A 21,382-nucleotide genomic window follows, 5' to 3' on the forward strand; every position below is an offset into this window, starting at 1 on the left:
AAATGTCCAGAATGTCGAAGGATTATTTCGAAGGCTGCGCTGAACTTGGTTCGGATATTCACCGAATGCACTGTTCCGGGCTGTTTCATATTGCAGTTCAGTTTGACGAAGAATAGTTTTATTGACGTCGGTCCTATGACGTAAATATCGCTTTCGGTGTTTCCGGAGTACGTTGCATAGGCGACCAAGCTCAGCGTTCCACCACGGAAATTTATATTCTGCTTTTCTGCTGACACGTTTTTTAGGAACATTACGGCGAAGAATCTCATATATGGCCTCATAGAACGCCACAACTGCCTGATCTAAGTCATTTCCAGCATCTCACGCCAATTGAGTGCACCAATGGCCATTGAGACTTCATCGAAGTTGCATCGAGTAAAGTCAAAGTTGAAGTCGTCGTTAATTGTATCAAAAGCTTCACCGTCATCAGAACGTATATCAAGTCTTAAAACGAAGGGTTTATGGTGAGGGTCAACCTTCAGTATAGATGTGGGAGGCTCAATCAGTTCAAACACGTCCGTGTCATTGACGAAAGCTAAATCGAGGGTCCGTCCATTCACGTTGCTAACAGAGCAGATTTGATACAAGCCACCAGCGACCAAAGTTTCTGTGATGGCCGTCTCTTGTTCCGTGGTTGCATTTTCAGGAAGGTAGCACTTATAATCGTCATCAAAAATCCACCGAAGATTAGGAAGATTATAATCACCTACAACAAGTACATTGTCGCGCCTATTACATTTGTCCAGGATGCTTTGGACTGCAGAAGAGTAAACGTTGTACAAGTCAGGATCACTGTTCGGCCTTAGATAAATGCAACAAATATATAACGATCGACCTGGCAGTGAAACGCGTACGATAACTTGCTCCAAACATTCACATCCAGGCATTTTTAGTATAGTCCCAGTTAGATGTTTCTTTATCGCTATGAGAACACCACCTCCGCGACGTAGATGACTGGTAGAAGAGTTGCGATCGCATCGGTAGATTGCGTAGTTCGTCGTTAGCTCGGTGTTTAATATATCATCACGTAACCAGATTTCGGTGAGAACGATAATGTCATAGTCGCATGAAGTGAGCGCAATCTGGGGTTGTACGCAACGGCATGCTACGAACCAAGAGGTTTTCAGAAAGAGAACTGTCATGTAAAGCAAAATACTCGCCTGAGAAGGGAGTTCGGAAGACCATGATATTTTGTATATCCCAGATTTGCTTAGAGTGTCTATTGGATCTTTTGTGGACCCTACACACCTAGAAAAAATAGTGTAAATTTACGTCTCCCTGACATATACGAGCATCAAAAATGACTTAGTTTTACGTTTGATTTTAATTTTACATGACGTTGAATTTCGTAAATCATGTAATTTTACTCCTCATACAGTGTTTGTTCTGAATGATAGGAAGTGTAATTTTATGTCATTGGGCATGTAAAGTATATGTTTCATGTAAAATTAAACGGAACACGGTAATGTTCCGTCATTTCGTAAATTACGGTTTGTTGAATTGTGTCATGTTTGCAATTACGTCACCAATAAAATTCAGATTTTTTTGGTGTGTAGTATTGGTTTTAGTTGGTAATATCTACTATTAAAAACAAGATCCATGCCAAACTTTTTTAATTTTTTTCTGAGGTGATATGCTATATTTTTGTTATAATCTACAGCTATCCTTTTTAAACTTACAGTTGTTGGAGTTAAGGTTGTGAGAACTTGTTTGTTAAACATCTTGGTTTTTTGTTAATTATTGATTGGATGGTTTGCTCTGGATATCCATTGAGCGCACCTATTTCGAAAATAAATTCTGTTTCTTTAATTTTTGCTTCTTCCCTTAAAGGTAAGCTAAGCATTCTATGAACCATATGATGAAAAGCGGCCATTTTATGCTTGTGAGAATGGTTTGCAGTATTTGGTATAATTCTTTCAGTATTCGTAAGTTTCCTATATATTTCGAAAGTCAAGGACCCTCCCACTCTCTTTACCAGGACATCCAGAAAATCCAATTTGTTATCTTTCTCTTCCTCGTGTGTAAATTTAATATTTTTACGGATGATGACTTCCGACATTTGGAATAAGTTTTTTCGTTTGATGATGCAGAAGATATTAACAACGTATCTCCACCAGCGTTCTGGTAACATACCTTTGTCTTTCAGACAATCCTTAAGATTTGCCATGAATAGTTCACAAAGAAAAGCAGAGAGCGGGTTACCCATTGGAGCACCCTTAATTTGTTTATAGAAACGCCCAACTCCTATTTAGGCTGTGAATCATTTGGTGAAATTTTTAACTTTTAGTTAAAATCTGACGCTTCGAAAGTTATTTGCAAAATAACCCTAATCTGGAGCATGGTTAAAATTGACTGAACGATAGTTAAACTTGACAGCTCGATGGTTAAAATTTTGCCCATGATGCAGAATAAAAAGGTGGAAACATTTTCTGTACCTAATTGAGGTTGTCAATATTTTTCAATACAAAATTAAGGAATAAAGATGGAAACGATAACGTGTTGTGTTAAGATTTGTTTGGGTTATTTCATGATGTGGATGTTAACTTTTCGAGGCTATGATTGTCATACTTAATGTAATAATGTAATTTTAAAATTTCGACAAATGTTCACACCTCTACCAACTTGTGGTCATCACAGCTGTCAATTCTATATAACCATCCATATGTCAACTTTTGAAATGGTTCGCTCTCTCGGTTAAATTGTTCCATTCAAGAGAAAATAAGTTTCGAACTGTCAAATTTTAACTAAATGTTTAAAAAATCGCCAAATGGTTCACAGCCTTAGCAGAAGGCAAAGGGTTCTTCACATTTCCTTTCGATCGTGTCCATATGAGCCTGCCTAGTCCTAGTTTTCCGTTCTAAGTATATAACGCTCTAGAATATCTATCCGTCTTTAAATTTCATTTTTTTGTTTCTCTTAGTTTCAAATTTGCGAAAATAACCAACAAAATCGATACAGTTAATATAAATAATCGCAATATCCAAAATATCTCAGGATAATCAAGTGGATCGCTCAATGAATAAAATTTTATTAATTGCGTGTATCGATTAGGGCTCGTCGCGGTTGCGGTAATTACCGCAACCGCGCGGTATTTACCGCACCCACAACGCAAAATCTGCGGTGCGGTGAGACACTTTTGCCCGCAGATGCGGTGCGGGAAAGAGCTTGAACCGCGCGGTTTTACCGCAACCGCACCGCAAAAAAATTGATGAAGTGATAATTTTGATTATTCTAAATTGATACACAGACTGCTATTATGAAAAAAAACCTAGCTGTGTCCGAAATATTTTGACGCTATTATTTTTACGACATATTTTGGACTAGGACTATTTCATACTTCTAAGTATAACTTCACAAACTAACCATTTCAAATACATAAAATGCAAGATCCAAATAGAGACAAAATTATTAGATCATTTGAAAACAATAAATTTTTACTCTTAAATCCAATTTAAAGGTGCATCACTTCTCTCGATTTCTGTTGGAAATCGTGGAATTATGAATCGTTTTAGATATCAATTTTTCAACTGTGAATTTTGACTAATTTAAAGGAATTAGAGATGAATTATGCTGGGACTTAAGCACAACACAAAGAATATAATTATCTTCATCAAACCAAACGAATTGGGAGTAATTGGCAGTATAGGATATAAATGTATGAAAGCGTCCAAAATAAGGTCCAAATTAGGATGACTATTCTATCATTCGTTCATCAACATCGTATTTCTATCTTCTTTGATTGCTGTGTAAATTCAATATGAATTTGTCTGCAGTCAATTTTATTGGACTCTTTCTCAAAAAGTACGCTAAATAACTTTTTTTCGCGTACTTCCATTCAAATTTACTATAAATTTCTACCAAATTAAGTCCTAATATATTTCAGTTAAGATTATTTTGTAGCTTTTTTGAAGCTTTTGTTGCCAAATACCACATAGTTTGACTCCCGTTCACTTCAATCGAAGTTTTTGCCATTGGCTCATTGGGAAAATATTAGAGAAAAATATACTAAATGCTAGAACTTTCAAACTAGCCTTTAGAAAATTACACTTCATTGATTTTTAAAGGGAGCAATCTTAGTTTTTGAATGATAATACATCTTTTTCTTGAAGAATGCGTATGTTAGAGTTTTGGGATATTTTGTCCGTAAAACCCCCTATTTTTAAAAATCATTTCTGCTGTATGCTACAAATCATATATTTTTTGCAGTTTTTCTAATGTTCAATAATTCTGTGCCGGTTGAGACCGGACTCCTGATTAGATGTATTGTATAGAGCAATTTTTTTGTCAAATATGGCGTCGTTCTTATTAATGAAATACAATATGTTTTTATTTCACTGTATTGGAATATATGCGCTACTATATAAAAGTACTGGTATTTCGACCTTAATTTTTTTTTTGTGAAATTCCTTTAAGAATGAAAGGTGGTTTACTACGTAAATGCGAATATCATCCATTTCATTTTCATATGTCAAAAACATTGAAAATATGAAAATTTAAAGAAAAAAATATGCAACTTCATTTCTTATTACATTTTTATTCCACATTTTTCAATTAACTGAAGGGTTGCTAAAATAAAAGTTTTCCTATTACTGCAGTAGAACGTTTTTGAATGCATAATGTTTGCCTTAAAATCTACGGAATTTTATTAGGCCATTACAAATCTTTTTTAAAAATTATGTCACCCCCCCCCCCCCTTCAAAATCGCTGAAAAAAATCAGGGGGCAAATAATTTTTATTATAATAACCCAAATTCAAAAAATTGTCACGTTTTATAGAACAACAACAGCTTCCATAGAGTTTTGCTTTTCGTCACTGAAAACTATTATGGTTTTAGAAATTACCATCCCATGAAAGTTTTTATTTTGACCATTCTCGGGTAAATATGAAGTTTAAATGAAATCGTCAATCCAGTCCAACATCAAATGAAACGTTTGCTGGTCGCGGAAGGAAGGACCCGCCAGTGTATTATCAAACAAATATCTCATGGAAAGGCTAATACTGACCGACTTCTGAATCGATTCCATTTTAAACGCAACAGTCGATAGAGACAGAATCGATCGTTGCATTCGAAAATAATTTCGATAAGGAAACAATCTGAATTCAAATCAGACTCCTTGCGATTTATATGTGGTTCAATATTCAATATACATAAGCTTTAACGAAAGGTTTTTGACATTTAACGATTTCATATGGGATCGTAGTGTTCATACCGTATTTCCGCAGCCATATGTGCGATTCGTATGAACTTGACCAGATCAAAATCTGCTATTAAACCTTCCATTTAAGACTAAGCTTGTGAAAATCGAATAAACCGTTTTCCAAGAAGCCGAAGAGACTTTAATTCTGAAATATTCCAAGAACCAGAAACATGCGAAATTTTCGAGATAGACGCTGGAATCAAAAGGACTTTGCCTGGCCATCAGCGATCAAGAATGCTCCAGCAAAGCTAAATATAGATCTTACCAAAATGGGAACATCGGTACTTACCGCAGGGAGAGCCGGGAATCCATTATCGATGTCAATTTTTGTAGCCTTGAAGTAACCGGAAAGATGGACTGAAAAGTGTGCGAGGATATATCCACAGCGACTTCCAAGCGATCTGGTATAGCATTGATTACAGGACACGGTTTGAATATGTGGGAGATATATAAACGAATGAAGTTGGAAAACACCGATCTTTCACAGGAACGTGTCCGTCGAGGAACTTGAATTTGAGGGTATCCTCTTCAACCTAAATGCGAATGAGTTCACGGAACAACTAACAAGGGCGTGTATTGCGACCATACCAAGGAGAAACGGTCCCCGGGTGCAATACGACGATTATCGATCTACGTATAAGTTGCCTCTGAGCTTGGAGAAGAAGTCGGAGATCACTTCGGTTTCTCATCTCGCTCAGTTCAGAAGCTAGAAATCGCTCCGCTGCTATAGCAGGGCAAGTAATCAAATTTACCCGCGCGACGTTTAGTCTATTTGCAAAGGCAAAAATTGATTCCTTCTGCCTAATGTGTGAAACGTGAACAAACAATGAGTGACAATGCAAAGCAAAAGTATATGACGGTGCGGGCAAACTGTGTTGCTGTTGACTACTCGAAATGTCCGGTAAGACCATCAATTCGTGAAGTGGAGCAAATGTTGAAGGTGAACTTGAAGTTCAACGTAGCTTGCGGTACTCTATGCGGTGTAATTCCACCATTTATGTCATGCGGTACTGATTATGTTAAAAAACATTAGTCAAGCAGAATCATTCGCTTCCCAGAACAACATGAAACACGTCATCGAATGTAATGACATTTTATACAGTATACCAACGTATATAGATGTTGACAGCATTGAAATAAATATACATGACCTGGCAGCACGTACTAGTTCCTCCGCTATCAAACAAATCATGTCAAAATACGGAGAAGTGGATAGTGTTAAGGAGGATACTTGGAGGAACTTCTTCCCAAGACTCCGCAACGGCGTTCGTGTGGTGAGAATGCGTCCGACAAAACCTATTCCCTCTTACTTGACTTTCACATGCAAATCACCTCATGATGTTGAATATTCTCAACGAACACTAGTCACGCACCTGTCAATATTGTGATCATCCGCTACACCACGGGAAACCTTGCGCAGAGACTGCTAAAGAAATTCCACCTGATACGACCAAAGCCGGTATACAATCATCGTATGTTAAACCACAACCAGTTGGTAAACCAACGACTGCAGACCGGGCATTCACAAACACCAGCTCAACAACGATCGGCTCCAGTACCACTAAACCAACTGCCATTACCAACATCGAAGTAACAACGATTACAGCAAATGTTTCCAAACCAACAACCAACACCACCAACAAAGAATCTAATACCGATGAAGAAGGATTTACAATAGCGACCCGTAAGCACAAACAACAAATAAGAACATCCAACGATGAGCAAGATGAATGCAGTACCGCTAACGACATGGTCGTAACGAAAACGCAAGAGAAGACGGACCAAATGACCCCAAAGGTGCGCTCCACGGCTCAGAACCGTTCTCAACAAAGCAGTCAAGCTGAACAAGAAAGCATTGCCATAAAGCCAACGCGAATTTCCTTAGGAGACACCTACAAAATTGGCATAACAAAGATAAAAGGCTCAGCTGCACCACCTGAAAGGTGCCCGGAGAAGATGGAGGTCACCATCGAAAGGTTTTCCCCACAACATGAAGCTATTTTCGCCGTACAGTGGGGAGGATGATCACAAGGATGAAGATCGATTTACCAACAAACAGCTGATCGAGATGTCGAAAGCCATAAAAATGAAGCGATACATTAGAGCCCGGATATGTTCAAAGCGATCCGATAATTGGAAGCGACCAAAGGTGATGTTGCTTCCGATGCCGGGAAAACATGGAGATCTTTCAGCGTAGTCAATATATACCTTGGTAATGTTAGAGAGAGTAATGCTGAACAAGCTAACGAAGTACGCGGACCGTGAAAACGGCATGTCATGCAATTCAGCAATTGTTCAGTGGGAGCTGTGGAGACAGCAGAGATAAGGATATCGTTATTGCGTGGTGGTTACCTTAGGCGTGAAGAATGCTTCAATAGTACTAGCTGGGAAGCAACCGCCCATTCGCTGTACAGCATGAGTGAGTAACTCTGCAGGATATTATAGATCTACTTTCAGAGCCGAACAATCTACGAGACAGACAAGGGAGAATCACAACTACAACTGACGTTCCTCGACTCGACGCTGTGGAACGCAGTGTACGATGGAGTATTGAAGCTGAACCTTCCCAGAGATATAACGATTTTCGGCTTCACGAATGATGTGGTGTTCCAAGTAATCGGACAATCGCTAGAAGAGGAGACACTCGACACGGAGACGATTGCTCATCATAAAGCAGAGTTGGTGATGACTAGCAGCCGAAAGACAGCAACAGGCGAAAATCGCGGACGGAGAATATATCATCGACTTGAACTTTTAAAGTCATGACGATTATGTTAAGGGGAAAGCTGCGAGAGCAACCACAGCTTTGCTTGAGGCGCCAGTGTACTGGGCACCACGAACCAGCTGGAATCGCCGGACCGAAGCATGTGAGCAGACTAGTTTCACCGTCAGGGACAAGATCGAGTAGGTCGAGTGAAGCACCAGCGGTGGGTCATCGAGTTTTCAACGAACCAGAAGCTACGCTCCATCCGGTATCGCCGAACCGTCCTCGCCAAGTACTGGTTGGCCCTTTGAGTAGGATTTATGGACTATGCGAGTAGATTGCGATAAAACTGGGAGCTAAATGACTCACGCAACAAGCATCGGTATCGGGAGAACTTCCGCCGAGAAATTGAGATGGCTCGCGAAAACAGGAACTAAATGGTTCACAGAAACGGGAGCCAAATGGCTAAAGGAAGTTCACCACTGCGATTGAACGAATAGGTGTTCGGAGCTAAACCGCTCTAATGTATCATTTTGTCTTAAGACTGAATCAGCCTCTCCACGATATAACGCTTCGATGCAGTCTCGTGGAACAAAAGGAAGGATGAAAAGTAAGGACTGTTAGTAGTGGTTAGGCACAAAAGTGAGTCCCACCTAGGGCCAATGCACTTTTGAAGCTATTTAACCATACTATAAAACGTACAGATATTTTCAGATATCGACGAACTGAATCTAGTAGTATATGACACTCGACACTCCGGGTGTAGCTTAAAAAGTCGAGTTTCAGAGTGATTGCACAATCTTCCTTATATGAAAAAGGCAAAAATGAACTGATGATTGCTATACATTTCATAAATCCGTACGATTGTCAAATGAATTTCTCTGATGTGGCTACCTACTGCGCAACAAGATGGAGAAAAATGCAAAGATTTCGAAGATGCACACGGAACCGAGCCGAATTACTATCATGTACCAAACAAACAAATCTACAAGTCTTCAAGCACAAGCGATAAACCAAAGCTGATGTTTCCACTAGAGTTCGAAAAAGTATAGTATGCACAGGATGTACGTTCACCAGGCTACTGTATACGAAATACGCAATAGAAAAAAATATCAGAGAAAACCATATCTGAGATGAATAATTCCATTGACGCGCACTTTACCTTTGGATTCATTCCAGAATGTTTTCCAAAAGTCCATAAGTGAAATGTTGCAATCCTGTTTCTGTACATTGTTATCAAGCAGAATCATCTTTGACCGATTTTCATGCCTTGTGTGTAAAGTCGGTCCGTGTGCCGCCACGACGGAACGAAAACTATTCTAGCAACCAAAAGTTAATACCTTAAAGTACTCTTAAATGTTTACATTAGGTTCTTAGAGAATTTTCAAGCTTTTATTGTGAATTTAGAAATGGCACTTTTCGGAAAATTATTTAAAACGAAAACTTTTGCATCCCTTTCTTATATGAACTTTTGATTGATTCAGTAATATTTGCTTGAATTTTTCAAGTAAAACAAATAGCTCAACCTCGCTACACGAAATCACCCTGCGGAAACGTCCACGAGAACAATCGAAAGAAAATGTAAAAAAAATATGTTTATTAAAATAAATATTTATTTTTTGTTTGCCCCCCCTTCAGAAAAAAATTTGTACTTGGACATAATTTTTAAAAAAGATTTGTAATGGCCGGCCATTACAAATCTTTTTTAAAAATTATGTCACCCCCCCCCCCCTTCAAAATCGCTGAAAAAAATCAGGGGGCAAATAATTTTTTTTATAATAACCAAAATTCAAAAAATTGTCACGTTTTATAGAACAACAACAGCTTCCATAGAGTTTTGCTTTTCGTCACTGAAAACTATTATGGTTTTAGAAATTACCATCCCATGATAGTTTTTATTTTGACCATTCTCGGGTAAATATGAAGTTTAAATGAAATCGTCAATCCAGTCCAACATCAAATGAAACGTTTGCTGGTCGCGGAAGGAAGGACCCGCCAGTGTATTATCAAACAAATATCTCATGGAAAGGCTAATACTGACCGACTTCTGAATCGATTCCATTTTAAACGCAACAGTCGATAGAGACAGAATCGATCGTTGCATTCGAAAATAATTTCGATAAGGAAACAATCTGAATTCAAATCAGACTCCTTGCGATTTATATGTGGTTCAATATTCAATATACATAAGCTTTAACGAAAGGTTTTTGACATTTAACGATTTCATATGGGATCGTAGTGTTCATACCGTATTTCCGCAGCCATATGTGCGATTCGTATGAACTTGACCAGATCAAAATCTGCTATTAAACCTTCCATTTAAGACTAAGCTTGTGAAAATCGAATAAACCGTTTTCCAAGAAGCCGAAGAGACTTTAATTCTGAAATATTCCAAGAACCAGAAACATGCGAAATTTTCGAGATAGACGCTGGAATCAAAAGGACTTTGCCTGGCCATCAGCGATCAAGAATGCTCCAGCAAAGCTAAATATAGATCTTACCAAAATGGGAACATCGGTACTTACCGCAGGGAGAGCCGGGAATCCATTATCGATGTCAATTTTTGTAGCCTTGAAGTAACCGGAAAGATGGACTGAAAAGTGTGCGAGGATATATCCACAGCGACTTCCAAGCGATCTGGTATAGCATTGATTACAGGACACGGTTTGAATATGTGGGAGATATATAAACGAATGAAGTTGGGAAACACCGATCTTTCACAGGAACGTGTCCGTCGAGGAACTTGAATTTGAGGGTATCCTCTTCAACCTAAATGCGAATGAGTTCACGGAACAACTAACAAGGGCGTGTATTGCGGCCATACCAAGGAGAAACGGTCCCCGGGTGCAATACGACGATTATCGATCTACGTATAAGTTGCCTCTGAGCTTGGAGAAGAAGTCGGAGATCACTTCGGTTTCTCATCTCGCTCAGTTCAGAAGCTAGAAATCGCTCCGCTGCTATAGCAGGGCAAGTAATCAAATTTACCCGCGCGACGTTTAGTCTATTTGCAAAGGCAAAAATTGATTCCTTCTGCCTAATGTGTGAAACGTGAACAAACAATGAGTGACAATGCAAAGCAAAAGTATATGACGGTGCGGGCAAACTGTGTTGCTGTTGACTACTCGAAATGTCCGGCAAGACCATCAATTCGTGAAGTGGAGCAAATGTTGAAGGTGAACTTGAAGTTCAACGTAGCTTGCGGTACTCTATGCGATGTAATTCCACCATTTATGTCATGCGGTACTGATTATGTTAAAAAACATTAGTCAAGCAGAATCATTCGCTTCCCAGAACAACATGAAACACGTCATCGAATGTAATGACATTTTATACAGTATACCAACGTATATAGATGTTGACAGCATTGAAATAAATATACATGACCTGGCAGCACGTACTAGTTCCTCCGCTATCAAACAAATCATGTCAAAATACGGAGAAGTGGATAGTGTTAAGGAGGATACTTGGAGGAACTTCTTCCCAAGACTCCGCAACGGCGTTCGTGTGGTGAGAATGCGTCCGACAAAACCTATTCCCTCTTACTTGACTTTCACATGCAAATCACCTCATGATGTTGAATATTCTCAACGAACACTAGTCACGCACCTGTCAATATTGTGATCATCCGCTACACCACGGGAAACCTTGCGCAGAGACTGCTAAAGAAATTCCACCTGATACGACCAAAGCCGGTATACAATCATCGTATGTTAAACTACAACCAGTTGGTAAACCAACGACTGCAGACCGGGCATTCACAAACACCAGCTCAACAACGATCGGCTCCAGTACCACTAAACCAACTGCCATTACCAACATCGAAGTAACAACGATTACAGCAAATGTTTCCAAACCAACAACCAACACCACCAACAAAGAATCTAATACCGATGAAGAAGGATTTACAATAGCGACCCGTAAGCACAAACAACAAATAAGAACATCCAACGATGAGCAAGATGAATGCAGTACCGCTAACGACATGGTCGTAACGAAAACGCAAGAGAAGACGGACCAAATGACCCCAAAGGTGCGCTCCACGGCTCAGAACCGTTCTCAACAAAGCAGTCAAGCTGAACAAGAAAGCATTGCCACAAAGCCAACGCGAATTTCCTTAGGAGACACCTACAAAGTTGGCATAACAAAGATAAAAGGCTCAGCTGCACCACCTGAAAGGTGCCCGGAGAAGATGGAGGTCACCATCGAAAGGTTTTCCCCACAACATGAAGCTATTTTCGCCGTACAGTGGGGAGGATGATCACAAGGATGAAGATCGATTTACCAACAAACAGCTGATCGAGATGTCGAAAGCCATAAAAATGAAGCGATACATTAGAGCCCGGATATGTTCAAAGCGATCCGATAATTGGAAGCGACCAAAGGTGATGTTGCTTCCGATGCCGGGAAAACATGGAGATCTTTCAGCGTAGTCAATATATACCTTGGTAATGTTAGAGAGAGAGTAATGCTGAACAAGCTAACGAAGTACGCGGACCGTGAAAACGGCATGTCATGCAATTCAGCAATTGTTCAGTGGGAGCTGTGGAGACAGCAGAGATAAGGATATCGTTATTGCGTGGTGGTTACCTTAGGCGTGAAGAATGCTTCAATAGTACTAGCTGGGAAGCAACCGCCCATTCGCTGTACAGCATGAGTGAGTAACTCTGCAGGATATTATAGATCTACTTTCAGAGCCGAACAATCTACGAGACAGACAAGGGAGAATCACAACTACAACTGACGTTCCTCGACTCGACGCTGTGGAACGCAGTGTACGATGGAGTATTGAAGCTGAACCTTCCCAGAGATATAACGATTTTCGGCTTCACGAATGATGTGGTGTTCCAAGTAATCGGACAATCGCTAGAAGAGGAGACACTCGACACGGAGACGATTGCTCATCATAAAGCAGAGTTGGTGATGACTAGCAGCCGAAAGACAGCAACAGGCGAAAATCGCGGACGGAGAATATATCATCGACTTGAACTTTTAAAGTCATGACGATTATGTTAAGGGGAAGGCTGCGAGAGCAACCACAGCTTTGCTTGAGGCGCCAGTGTACTGGGCACCACGAACCAGCTGGAATCGCCGGACCGAAGCATGTGAGCAGACTAGTTTCACCGTCAGAGACAAGATCGAGTAGGTCGAGTGAAGCACCAGCGGTGGGTCATCGAGTTTTCAACGAACCAGAAGCTACGCTCCATCCGGTATCGCCGAACCGTCCTCGCCAAGTACTGGTTGGCCCTTTGAGTAGGATTTATGGACTATGCGAGTAGATTGCGATAAAACTGGGAGCTAAATGACTCACGCAACAAGCATCGGTATCGGGAGAACTTCCGCCGAGGAATTGAGATGGCTCGCGAAAACAGGAACTAAATGGTTCACAGAAACGGGAGCCAAATGGCTAAAGGAAGTTCACCACTGCGATTGAACGAATAGGTGTTCGGAGCTAAACCGCTCTAATGTATCATTTTGTCTTAAGACTGAATCAGCCTCTCCACGATATAACGCTTCGATGCTGTTACGGTATGTCCCGCTGACCCCTTCCAACTCCACGGTCTACCACCTGTCGGTGGACAATTTTGATGTAGTGAGGACCATTTGAAATGGAAGGATAGGAAAAGGGAAAAAAGGACCGTTTGAAATGGAAGGATAGAAAAAGGAAAAAAAAGGATCGTTTGAAATGGTAGGATAGAAAAACATAGACGTCACGTAGAGATGAGAGAAAGGTATAAGAAAAAAGAATAGATAGAAATTGTTGGAAGTTTAAGTAAATAGAACGTTGAATTCGTGAAGATATAAGCAAACATTTATTTCCGTAAGTAGATCCTATGGCAGCACGAATTTACATGAGTACAATTTCTGAATTAAAACCTAAACAGGTGCCGGAAGGCCAAGAAACGCACTCAACCGTTCGAATTGTGCACGATTGAGGTTAGGTGATACGTGACTTGCGTATTGCCCTGTAATCTAGCCGTAATTGTTGGGAATTAACGAGATACAATAATTGACCGATGTAAGTAAGCTTGAATATTACTCTAAGCATAATATTAATAAATTACATCAGCTTTTAGCTGATACCGTTTGGAATACATTCCTTAGGGTGTTGCTGAAAAGCCTCTTATTTAATCCACCCAACAATCTAAAAGATCGTCCAAGATAACCACGAAGCAATGCCGAATTGTACAGGAAGTGCCCCCACCGTGGAAACACACTGTAACCAGTGTAATGAACCTGACACGGATCGGATGGTAAGCTGTTGTCACTGCGATTCGTGGTGGCATTTTACCTGTGTGGGTGTGAACGACAGCATTGATGCGACAGACCGACCGTTTACATGCCCAAACTGTCAGAGACCGTCGGCACAGATTCCGGTGATTGATGCACCCGGAAGCAAGGCTAACAGCAAAGCAGGAACGAGCACTTCAACCTGTAGTGCTGGAGCAATAAGGGCTCGCCTACAGCTCGAGAGACTTGAGGCCCAGAAGGCTTTGGCGATGAAGCGTATAGAGTTGGAGCGCCGGGAGCACGAGCGGAAGATGGAGCAAGAGAAGCAGAAAAAGGAAGCAGAGTTTGAGCGGAGGCAATTGCAGCTAGAGCAGGCGGTAATGAACGAGTCATTCCGTTTGAGAGAGGTGATTGACCTAGGTGGGGAAGGCGATGAAGACAACCGGAGTGTCGCCTCAGTGCAGAGTTCCTTCAGCAAGGTACAGCAGTGGAAGGTCGCCCATTCGACGTTGGTTGTCCCGACGGAGAAGGCTCCAGCTATTGGTACGAGTAACGCGACGACAGCAACTGGAATACAAGCTAGGCAGGACGGCATGCAGCAACCAACTAGCATTAACGAGGGTATTCTAGAAGCAGCGTTGGCAGGTATTTCGTTAGGGCAGTCAGGGTTGGAGCCAACGTTAGGGGGTATTATCGGTCGAGCCGAAAGCACAACAGCGCCAATAGTTGGTAGCGGTCAGGCTAACATTTTCTCGGTTACCTCCGCGCTCGCCGGGCCTAGCAAAGGCATCGCAAATGTAATCCCCAAGCAGCATGCTTTCCAAAACTATCCCTTTCCTCTCACCCAGCCTCCTCCAGCAGGCAATTCGTTTGTCATTCCGCGAGTTGGTAATCCGAATTTTGCAATCGCCGCGCAATCGACCGCAGTGAATAGAGATAGTGCAGGCCCAATTAGAGGTCCAGTGACAGTGGAAGAATTACTGGGAGGAGAGTATTCCCAGTCGTACGCCGGCCAACCGTTACCGTCTGTGATCCCCACTGAGCAAAGGTTTTCGAGAAGGCAGACGGTGCCACCAGGAATCCAATTGGGACCGCAGGAGCAACCACGGTTTGCGGAGTTCCAGGCTGGTGCGCAGCAACCTCCGTTGCATGACGAGCAGGCGTATTGGGGACCGACACCACGACAATTGGCGGCAAGACACGTGATGAACAAGGAGTTGCCAATCTTTTCTGGTAATCCGGAGGACTGGCCGCTATTCATTAGCTCGTACGTTAACTCTACTCAGACGTGCGGGTTTTCGAACGAGGAAAATTTGGCGAGGTTGCAACGGTGTTTGAAGGGGCACGCACTTGAATCGGTGCGGAGTCGACTGTTGCTACCGGCGAGCGTCCCAAATGTTTTAGCTACGCTGGAGACACTTTATGGTAGACCGGAATTGTTGATCCATGCGTTGTTGCAGAGGATCCGAGGGGTACCTGCGCCAAAACAGGAAAGACTAGATACGCTAATCGGTTTCGGTATGGCGGTGCAGAATTTTTGTGATCATCTGGAAGCCGGGAGGCATGAAGCGCATCTCAACAATCCGATGCTACTGTTCGAGTTGGTAGAGAAGCTTCCAGCACATATGAAACTGGACTGGTCGCTATACAAGCAGCGCTGCGGGGAAGTGAACCTGCGTTCTTTCTCGCAGTATATGCAGACGCTCGTGCGAGCGGCATCCGACGTGACCGTGAACTACGATCCTAGGCCGCAACCTGTACAGCAGCAGCGAATAGTGAAGGAGAAGAACGGAAAGGACAAAAACTTCTGCGGAACTCACTCAATGGAGGATTCTTCTTTGATGGCGACGAACAAAGAAGCATCTGGCGTTACGATGCGCCCATCAAGCCCAGCGTGTTTCATTTGCAAAAACTCGGGGCATCGGGTAAAAGACTGCTCAGAGTTCGACAAGAAAACGGTCGATGAACGCTGGGAGACAATACAGAAACTCGGCTTGTGTCGGCTATGTCTTGGAGCACACGGAAGGCGCCCCTGCAAGAATCGCAAGCAATGCGATATCGACGGATGTCAACGGCGTCACCACCCTTTGCTGCACTCCAAACGGGACACAAATGAAGCCCAGCAGGCCAGGGAAAACGGAAAGACGCCAGGAAATGGCTGTAAGAAGTTTGGGAACGACGGAAATTCGGCGAAGAATGGGTCCAGGCAAGAATCGAGTGAAGCTAAGACAAGTAGTTCCAAAGCTGTCACCAACCATCATTCCGCTGGGAAGACTACGCTTTTTCGTATTATTCCAGTGACTTTGTATGGGAACAATCGATCTGTGTCCGTGTATGCTTTCTTGGACGACGGCTCGGAGAGAACGCTGATTGACGAAGAGTTGGTAAAGGACCTTGGGGTTGTAGGAGATCCGCAACCATTGTGCTTGCAGTGGACGGCGAACGTGAAGAGGTCAGAAGCTAATTCTCAACGGGTCGCATTGGAAATAGCAGGACGGTCAGGGGCATCCAAACATTCTTTGTCGGACGTGCGCACCGTAAGCAAGCTGGACTTACCACGACAATCCTTGCGGTACGCGGAACTCGCAGAAACCTTTCCGTACCTAAAGGGCCTACCGATCGATGATTACGATCAAGCGGTACCGCGCATCCTCATCGGAAACGACAACGCTCACGTTACATCGACACTCAAGCTACGAGATGGCCGACCGGGAGAGCCGATAGCAGCAAAATCACGTTTGGGATGGACGGTTTACGGATCCAACCAGGACAAGTCAGGGGATATCGTTCATAGTTTCCACATATGCGAGTGCCAGGAGGCCGAGCAGACCCTACATGAGCTCGTGGAGAAGTTTTTCTCAGTCGAGAGTCTGGGTATAATGGAAGTCGCCCATCCTGAGTCCGCGGAAACTCAACGAGCAAATCGGATCCTGATGGAAACTACTAAGCGGGTCGGACAGCGATTCGAAACTGGGCTTCTCTGGAAGTACGATAGCTTCGAGTTCCCGGACAGCTACCAGATGGCGGTTCGACGACTGCAGTGTTTGGAAAGGCGTATGCAGAGGGATTTACTCATCGGCGAAAGTGTGAGGAGACAGCTTTCTGAGTATCAAGCGAAAGGGTACATACACAAAGCGACCCGGAAGGAGCTCGATGATTCAGATCCACGGCGTACGTGGTACTTACCTTTAGGAGTGGTCATCAATCCCAAGAAGCCGTCCAAGGTTCGTATCTTCTGCGATGCAGCGGCCAAAGTGGATGGAGTCGCACTCAACACGATGCTGTTGAAAGGGCCGGATCTGCTAAATACGTTGCTCAATGTTCTATACGGATTCCGGAAGAAACGGGTCGCTCTGTGCGCGGATCTGAAGGAGATGTTTCACCAGATTCGGATTCGACGAGAAGATCGACATGCGCAACGACTGCTTTGGCGAGATGATCCTACACAAGCCCCCGATGTGTATTTGATGGACGTCGCAACGTTTGGTGCAACGTGTTCACCGTGTTCGGCACAATTCGTGAAGAATTTGAACGCTAAGGAGCATTCAAGACAGTATCCAGTTGCAGCCGACGCAATTATCCGGAAGCACTACGTGGATGACTACTTGGACAGCGCTGACGACGTTGACGAAGCGGTGAAGCTGGCACATGAAGTCAAACTGGTCCACTCTCTCGGCGGATTCCATCTGCGGAACTGGCTTTCGAATTCCACCGAGGTTCTCGCACGGGTCGGGGAGAGAGACCCAGTCACAGAAAAGTGTCTCCAGCTGGACAAGAACAGTTCAACCGAACGCGTGCTCGGGATGTACTGGAAGCCGGTCGACGATGTCTTCACGTTTACAACGACGCTAGCGGTGGGTGCGGAGCATCCAACTAAGCGCCAGGCACTGCGAGTAGTGATGAGCCCATTCGATCCGGCAGGATTGTTGTGTTTTTTCCTCATTCACGGCAAGGTACTAATCCAGGAGCTGTGGAGGGCGAAGACGACATGGGATCAACTAATTCCGGAGGAGTTACTTGGAAAGTGGATGCGGTGGACGAGTTTGTTCAAACATCTGGACCCGATTAGCATTCCGCGTTGCTACTTTCCGCAACGTTCGGTGAAAGATATCTTGTCGCTGCAACTGCATATCTACGTGGATGCTAGCGAAGAAGCTTATGCGTGTGTCGCTTACTTTCGGGCGGTATTTCCGGATGGGATTTCTGTTGCGTTAGTCGGTGGGAAATCCAAGGTGGCTCCACTGAAGGCACACTCCATCCCACGGTTGGAGTTGATGGCAGCGGTAATCGGAGTTCGCTTGATGAAGACCATCCTCACTGGGCACTCGCTCGTAGTCGAGAAGACAGTGTTATGGTGTGACTCTAAGACGGTGCTGGCTTGGATAAATTCAGATCATCGAAGATATCGCCAGTTCGTAGCTTGCCGAGTAGGTGAGATTTTGTCCAAGTCGGAGGCGAAGCAATGGCGTTGGATATCATCGAGAAAGAACGTCGCCGACGATGCGACAAAGTGGGGAAAAGGGCCGTGTTTGTCCTCAGGCGGCCGTTGGTTCCGTGGTGACAACGATTTATATTTGCCAGAAGATCAATGGACCATAGATGCAGATTCAGTCGGCGCGACGACCGATGAAGAGCTGAGGTCGTGTTTGGTGCACAAGGAGGTTATCGTACCGCCACAACTTGTGAGGTGGGAGCGATTCTCGAAACTGACGCATTTGTATCGATCGGTAGCACATGTTCATCGCTACGTACAAAATCTACGGCGAACGGTAAAACGAGAGACTCGACTGGACGGACCACTCACTCAAGAGGAATTAGCAACAGTCGAAACCACAATCTTTCGTTGGGTGCAGTGTGAGCAGTATCCGGACGAGGTGGCGACTTTGTCAGTAATGCGGGACAAGCAGCCAGGACAACAGGCGCGGCTAGAGAAAACCAGCAAAATATACAAACTGTCTCCGTACTTGGACGAAGCAGGTGTTATTCGTTCTGATGGAAGGATATCTGCTGCGACCGTCGCCGCGTTTGACGCTAAGTTTCCAGTAATATTGCCGAAAGCCCATCCAGTGACTAGACTGCTGGTTGAATGGTACCACCAACGATTTCTTCACGCCAATGGCGAGACTGTCGTGAACGAAGTGAGACAGCGTTTCCACATATCGCAGCTGCGCCCGTTCGTGCGTAAGGTGGCTAAAGAGTGCGCCTTGTGTAAAGTCAAGAAGCCAAGTCTGGCGACACCCCGAATGGCTCCACTCCCGGCGGCCAGGTTGCAGGCGTACGTACGTCCATTTTCCTACGTAGGCGTCGACTATTTCGGGCCGATCGGCGTGCGGGTGAACCGAAGTATTGCAAAACGATGGGTAGCTCTGTTCACGTGTATGACCACACGAGCAATCCATCTCGAAGTCGCTCACACACTTTCAACGGAATCTTGCAAGATGGCGATCAGGCGTTTCATCGGACGCAGAGGAGCACCTGTGGAGATCCGCAGCGACAGGGGCACAAATTTCGTGGGATCGAGCAACGAACTTAAGCAGGAGATGGGCAAAATCGAGCGCCAGCTTGCCGAAACGTTCACCAACGCGAACACGAAATGGGTGTTTAACCCACCTGGATCACCTCACATGGGTGGCGCCTGGGAGCGTCTAGTGCGGTCGGTGAAAATCGCTCTTGCTGCAATGGAGTCTTCTCGAACGCCGAACGAAGAAACGCTGGCAACGTTGCTAGTGGAAGCTGAGAGTGTGGTCAATTCGAGACCGCTAACATATATTCCTCTGGAGACGGCGCAACAGGAGGCTCTAACACCGAACCACTTTCTTCTAATGAGCTCGAGCGGCGTAACGCAGACTCCGAAGACGCTTACGGATCCAAGACAAGCCTGCAGGAACGACTGGAATCTATGCCGTACAATGGTAGATCAGTTTTGGCGCCGGTGGGTGCGGGAATATCTTCCTACCATCGCACGTCGTACCAAGTGGTTTGAGGAGACAAAACCGATCGAGGTAGGAGATTCGGTGATCATCGTAGAGGAGAAGATACGCAACGGATGGATTCGAGGACGTGTAGCCAAGGTCGTGGTGGGCCGAGATGGGCGAGTTCGCGATGCCGTGGTGCAAACTCCCGACGGAATGGTGCATCGACCTGTTGCAAAGCTGGCGCGGATCGACATAGAAAAGGTGGGGCTTCAGCCGGGAACAGCAGAAGGTAAAGCTGAACCGGAGATAGCTAACCAGCCTTACGGGTCGGGGAGTGTTACGGTATGTCCCGCTGACCCCTTCCAACTCCACGGTCTACCACCTGTCGGTGGACAATTTTGATGTAGTGAGGACCATTTGAAATGGAAGGATAGGAAAAGGGAAAAAAGGACCGTTTGAAATGGAAGGATAGAAAAAGGAAAAAAAAGGATCGTTTGAAATGGTAGGATAGAAAAACATAGACGTCACGTAGAGATGAGAGAAAGGTATAAGAAAAAAGAATAGATAGAAATTGTTGGAAGTTTAAGTAAATAGAACGTTGAATTCGTGAAGATATAAGCAAACATTTATTTCCGTAAGTAGATCCTATGGCAGCACGAATTTACATGAGTACAATTTCTGAATTAAAACCTAAACAGGTGCCGGAAGGCCAAGAAACGCACTCAACCGTTCGAATTGTGCACGATTGAGGTTAGGTGATACGTGACTTGCGTATTGCCCTGTAATCTAGCCGTAATTGTTGGGAATTAACGAGATACAATAATTGACCGATGTAAGTAAGCTTGAATATTACTCTAAGCATAATATTAATAAATTACATCAGCTTTTAGCTGATACCGTTTGGAATACATTCCTTAGGGTGTTGCTGAAAAGCCTCTTATTTAATCCACCCAACAGATGCAGTCTCGTGGAACAAAAGGAAGGAAGAAAAGTAAGGACTGTTAGTAGTGGTTAGGCACAAAAGTGAGTCCCACCTAGGGCCAATGCACTTTTGAAGCTATTTAACCATACTATAAAACGTACAGATATTTTCAGATATCGACGAACTGAATCTAGTAGTATATGACACTCGACACTCCGGGTGTAGCTTAAAAAGTCGAGTTTCAGAGTGATTGCACAATCTTCCTTATATGAAAAAGGCAAAAATGAACTGATGATTGCTATACATTTCATAAATCCGTACGATTGTCAAATGAATTTCTCTGATGTGGCTACCTACTGCGCAACAAGATGGAGAAAAATGCAAAGATTTCGAAGATGCATACGGAACCGAG

General features: G+C 43.7%; 2 protein-coding genes across 9 annotated transcripts in view; both read left to right on the forward strand.

The window, feature by feature from the left end:
* LOC131683312 (alpha-tocopherol transfer protein) overlaps positions 1-21,382 on the forward strand; it is a 265,987-nt gene that overhangs the window by 80,104 nt on the left and 164,501 nt on the right. The window lies entirely within an intron of this gene.
* On the forward strand, positions 13,432-21,001 carry LOC131683304 (uncharacterized). 4 transcript variants are annotated; one of them, XR_009304494.1, is made up of 3 exons: positions 13,432-13,921; positions 13,973-20,880; positions 20,932-21,001. XR_009304494.1 is itself a non-coding variant. In XM_058965154.1 (3 exons), the coding sequence occupies exon 3, from the start codon at positions 14,079-14,081 to the stop codon at positions 20,448-20,450; it is 6,372 nt and encodes a 2,123-aa protein (XP_058821137.1). In that variant the 5' UTR covers positions 13,432-13,723; positions 13,788-13,921; positions 13,973-14,078; the 3' UTR covers positions 20,451-20,994. The 4 variants fall into 4 exon arrangements, 2 of the variants coding, with proteins under 2 accessions (XP_058821137.1, XP_058821136.1); XR_009304493.1 differs by having other exon boundaries at positions 13,973-20,682; positions 20,747-20,994; XM_058965154.1 differs by having other exon boundaries at positions 13,432-13,723; positions 13,788-13,921; positions 13,973-20,994.

Source organism: Topomyia yanbarensis, chromosome 2 (assembly GCF_030247195.1).
Source record: "Topomyia yanbarensis strain Yona2022 chromosome 2, ASM3024719v1, whole genome shotgun sequence".
In the NCBI taxonomy this organism is placed as follows: domain Eukaryota; kingdom Metazoa; phylum Arthropoda; class Insecta; order Diptera; family Culicidae; genus Topomyia; species Topomyia yanbarensis.

Coding starts and splice junctions, on each gene's coding strand:
- LOC131683304 (XM_058965153.1), top strand. CDS start 14,079: ATGCCGAATTGTACAGGAAGTGCCCCCACCGTGGAAACACACTGTAAC.